We start from the raw sequence: 4,005 nt of genomic DNA on the forward strand, positions 1-4,005 counted from the left end.
TTAGGATGTATGTTGAAACAGGGTTTCAGTGGTAATTTATTAACCAGTAGTGTGCATTTTTGACCACTACATAGGTGCATGTTCTGTATATATGAAGTCCTTTGTGGTTTCTTATACTGGCCACTAGAGGGCACAAACTTTTAAATAACCCTTAAATCCTTTTTCAAAGAGTGTATCCCATGAAAATAAATAAACATACGAGTAATGAATGCCTACACTAAAGGTGTCAGAGGAGTGGATCAACTTTACTGATCTTCCAAAGAGGAAATTTGGAAAACTGGGGAGCTAAACAGGGCACAGATATCAGGCCTGTTTGTCTAATATGTATTCCAACTGCAACGCCTTGTGTAATATCTGCTAATGAAGTGGGTTTCAATCCTGGAGTTTACAATAGTTTAGTGTTTTTGCTCTGAGTCGCTCGTAAACGGCCTCTAAATTACTTGAATTATTGGATCGTGTGTCTTTAAATATGCAAAACAGCTGAACTCCAGGACCAAGACTGGAAATTCTACTAATCTTTATAAATATAATTGTAAATTTTCCAGCTACATAATAGCTTTACATACTTTCACTGCATATTGATACAAACCTTATACAAACAACTGAAAAAAAAAATGCATATGGCAAAAAACAAAAAACAAAAAACAAAACAAAACAAAACAAAACAAAACAAAACAAAACAAAACAAAACAAAACAAAACAAAACAAAAAAACACCTAAGGGCAGTTTGCCCTGGTGTATAACAGGAAGAGTACACTGTGGCAAGTCAGTAAAACAGATTTTAGCATGAAGAAGGAAGTGGAACTTGACCATACTTCACATTATTGTAGAAACTGAACCAAAATAGGAAGTTTCGCATCCTTGTTCATTTTGTACCATTTCCTGTTCAAAATAAACTGGAGTGAGGAGAGATCTATGCTTTGAACTGATTTACAAACACACTAAAAGGTGAATGTTTTAATATGGATTTATACTGTGTTGTAGTGATCCTGAGCATGTTATATCTACCTTCACGGGACACAGGAAGACTATTGGCCTTATCTGAAAGGCAAATACTGAAACACTTAGTGAGCCATGATAGACCATGATGTTTGTCTTAGGAAAACAGGAAGTTTGTTCAGTTCAGTCTTACAGCCTTAACTAATCCAGGCATTAACAAAGACATAATTTAGGCCATGTACATTTCCTCTAAAGTTATTTTTTTCTAGTTTTCATCCCTCACTTGTCATCACTTTCAGAATAAAGGTACCCAACTACACCACTGCTTCTTACTGAACAGTCTTACATTTTACCTTTTAGAATATGTGTTCACCTAGGAATGTGAAGGTAGTGTATCTTAACTAATTTAATGTACATAATTAAACCATTGCCACCTCACAGCTTCAGGTTCCTGGTTCAATCCTGAGCTCAGGCTGTGTGGAATTTCTGTCCATGTTCTCACCATTGTGTGGAGTTTCTGTACAGGTTCTCCCCATGTCTGTGTGGGTTTTCTTTGGGTTCTCCATGTTCCAAACTCAAACGGGTAAGTGGACTGGTTATTCTAAAGTGTCCCTAGGTATAAATGTGTGTGTGCATAGTGCCCTGTGATGAACCCCAGTCCCATGCACACAGTCACCTAACATCCAATGTTCCGGGGATAGGCTCTGGATCCACCGTGACCCTGATAAGGATAAAATAGTAACTGTGGATGTATGGATGGGTGGCTGAATGAATGAAGGACACTCAGATGAGTTACAAATAGAACCCTTAAATATCTAATATACCCTTTCCCTAAAAGTTTTTCTATTATTGCAAGCTACCGATGTAAACTAAAATATGAATTCATTAAAATACACACCGAAAAACATGTTCTCAAAATCTGGAATGATCTGAAACATTAATACAATGGGACGTGTTATGATATAATAGTGTTTATTACCACTATATTGTATTTATATTTTTCACTAACTCACATCAAGTGATTGTTTATTAACAGAATGGCAGTTTAAGTACAAGTATTAAAATTCATCTCAAACAACGTAGTGATCATCTGATGACTCAAATTAGCAGAGAGAAGCCGAACTTCTTTACTTGCCAACACTTGCTTGAAAGATTTAGGTGTTATCCGACTTTGTCCTTCCAGACCCCATACAGGATGTAGGCTTCTCGCTCAGCACCTAATAATAATAATAATAATAATAATAATAATAATAATAAACAACTTTATTTTATAAAGCGCCTTTAAAGCAGCTTCTCAAAGCGCTGTACATAAAATCACAATCACCTGTACAGACATACGGACACAGCCATATGTCAAAGCTTCTTTTCTCCTGAGTGAGTTCACTCGCATCCGTGCATTCAGCATTACAGAGGATTTAATCTTTGTGTGAAACTAAAGTTGATGTGTGATCTATAGGGCAATCCATTGATGAACTTTATATATCTGTGGTTGTGTTTCACAATGGACTAAATGTGTTCCACATGGACGAGCCCATCTGCTTACCCAATTTCCCTCGTTTCACCTTCTGTGGCAACAGGAGAGGAGGTAAGAGTCAGTTTCTTGTGATATATGTAAAGAAGAATACTTTTGATCATAAATTTTGGGGAAAAAAGGCAACAAACTATATATGGGGTGGGGTTTTGGGGCATGCTCAAGGGTATGTTGTTTCACCATTTGTACCTTTAATATATTTCTTTCTCCAGAGAAGGTGTGAAATATATCACCATTAAAGCAGATTTAATGTACAGGTATAAGGCTTTATACCAGCTGTAGCTATTATTTAAATATCCAGTTTACTCAGCCTGCAGCAAGGTGTTTTGGTTTACATTCTTGTGTAATTGGGCTTGCAGTGAAGACATAATGTAGGTGATATAAACAAAAACCTAAATTTTAAAATACTTCCAAAGTGTCCATCATTAATGCTATAATGGATTTAAATGTTGCTTCAGAAATGCCTTTTTCTTTTATTTCTTCATTCATGACCCAGCACTTAGTAGGAGCTCAGTATAATAAAAATAAAAAAAATGCAATTTTCAATAGAAAAGGTTTAAAGGACACAGAAAATAGTTTCTGTCATCGCTTATTGGTGCTGTGACTTTTTCATATTTCAGAAATGGTTACTATTCGGACGTCTTTGCCAGGACTGAAGTATCCACTAAAGGTCTGTTAAGTTTTAACGACAAAGACTTTTGTATGGAATATCTCTTGCTCCCTCTCTCTCATTATTCCCATGACTTTCTCTCCTTTTGTCTCTCTGCAGGGTTCCTACAACATACATGTCCATGGCATTAACCAGAATGGCTTCCAAATTGGTTGTGTGAATGCCTCAGCTAAATTCCCTGACATCTACAAAAGAATGAATAGTTAAAAGTGTATATTATTTGGAGTTTGTTCACAAAATGCTGTCCTGACCTTAACAAATAACTTAAATAAAAGCTGTTTAATAATAATATTGGATTGGAGTGAATTGCAGCGTTACTGATCTTTACCAAGAGATGGCACCACTAACCCCTTAGTCATTGCTTTCTGTGGTTATTTTTAACACTCCCCTTTCTCTTATTTAGCATGCACACCCAGGGTCCCTGATAAGACACAATATTTTCAAAAAGTTTACTAAACTGATGTATAAATGTAATAGGGAAGAATTGCTTTACTGTTTTTTTGGAATATGCCTTATTTTGTTCAAATAATCAATTCTGATTGACAAAAGTTGAATTCAAATGACTGAAATGCTGAATACTCCAATCCAGAGTTATGTGTTTGTCCCACTAAATCATTCAACAACAGCTTTTATACAGTACACTATGTAGCACAGCATATGTTGAATCGTAAGCCACTGTGGGATTCTAAAGGCTTTCTAAACTTTTCAACTAACAGCACTTAAGAATTGCTGAGAGTTGAGGCGATGGATGAAACCTAGAAACGAGTTTTTGCAACCCTGCTCTAACGTGGGATGCTCTCAGAGTTTGCTCTACCCTGTGAGAGGTAGCTGCTCTTTCAGCCTCAGTTCATGGAGGATAAAGGAA

At 36.2% G+C, this 4,005-nt stretch overlaps 1 protein-coding gene across 1 annotated transcript; it reads left to right on the forward strand.

Moving 5' to 3' along the window:
- The first annotated feature begins 1,473 nt into the window (after positions 1 to 1,473).
- Positions 1,474 to 3,367, forward strand: LOC128633714 (lymphocyte antigen 86-like). Its single transcript, XM_053683315.1, has 4 exons — positions 1,474 to 1,522; positions 2,396 to 2,524; positions 3,091 to 3,140; positions 3,240 to 3,367. The coding sequence occupies exons 1-4, from the start codon at positions 1,474 to 1,476 to the stop codon at positions 3,345 to 3,347; spliced, it is 336 nt and encodes a 111-aa protein (XP_053539290.1). The 3' UTR covers positions 3,348 to 3,367.
- The last annotated feature ends 638 nt before the right edge of the window (positions 3,368 to 4,005 follow it).

The sequence above is a fragment of the Ictalurus punctatus genome, chromosome 1 (assembly GCF_001660625.3).
Source record: "Ictalurus punctatus breed USDA103 chromosome 1, Coco_2.0, whole genome shotgun sequence".
In the NCBI taxonomy this organism is placed as follows: Eukaryota; Metazoa; Chordata; class Actinopteri; order Siluriformes; family Ictaluridae; genus Ictalurus; species Ictalurus punctatus.

What these genes read in the sequence shown, in the direction of transcription:
- LOC128633714 (XM_053683315.1), top strand. Translation starts at nt 1,474, where the DNA reads ATGTCTGTGTGGGTTTTCTTTGGGTTCTCCATGTTCCAAACTCAAACG. An exon ending in CATGTTCCAAACTCAAACGG is followed by an intron (nt 1,523 to 2,395) that starts GTAAGTGGACTG and finishes TGTGATCTATAG; the next exon opens with GGCAATCCATTGATGAACTT. An exon ending in CTGTGGCAACAGGAGAGGAG is followed by an intron (nt 2,525 to 3,090) that starts GTAAGAGTCAGT and finishes TTCATATTTCAG; the next exon opens with AAATGGTTACTATTCGGACG.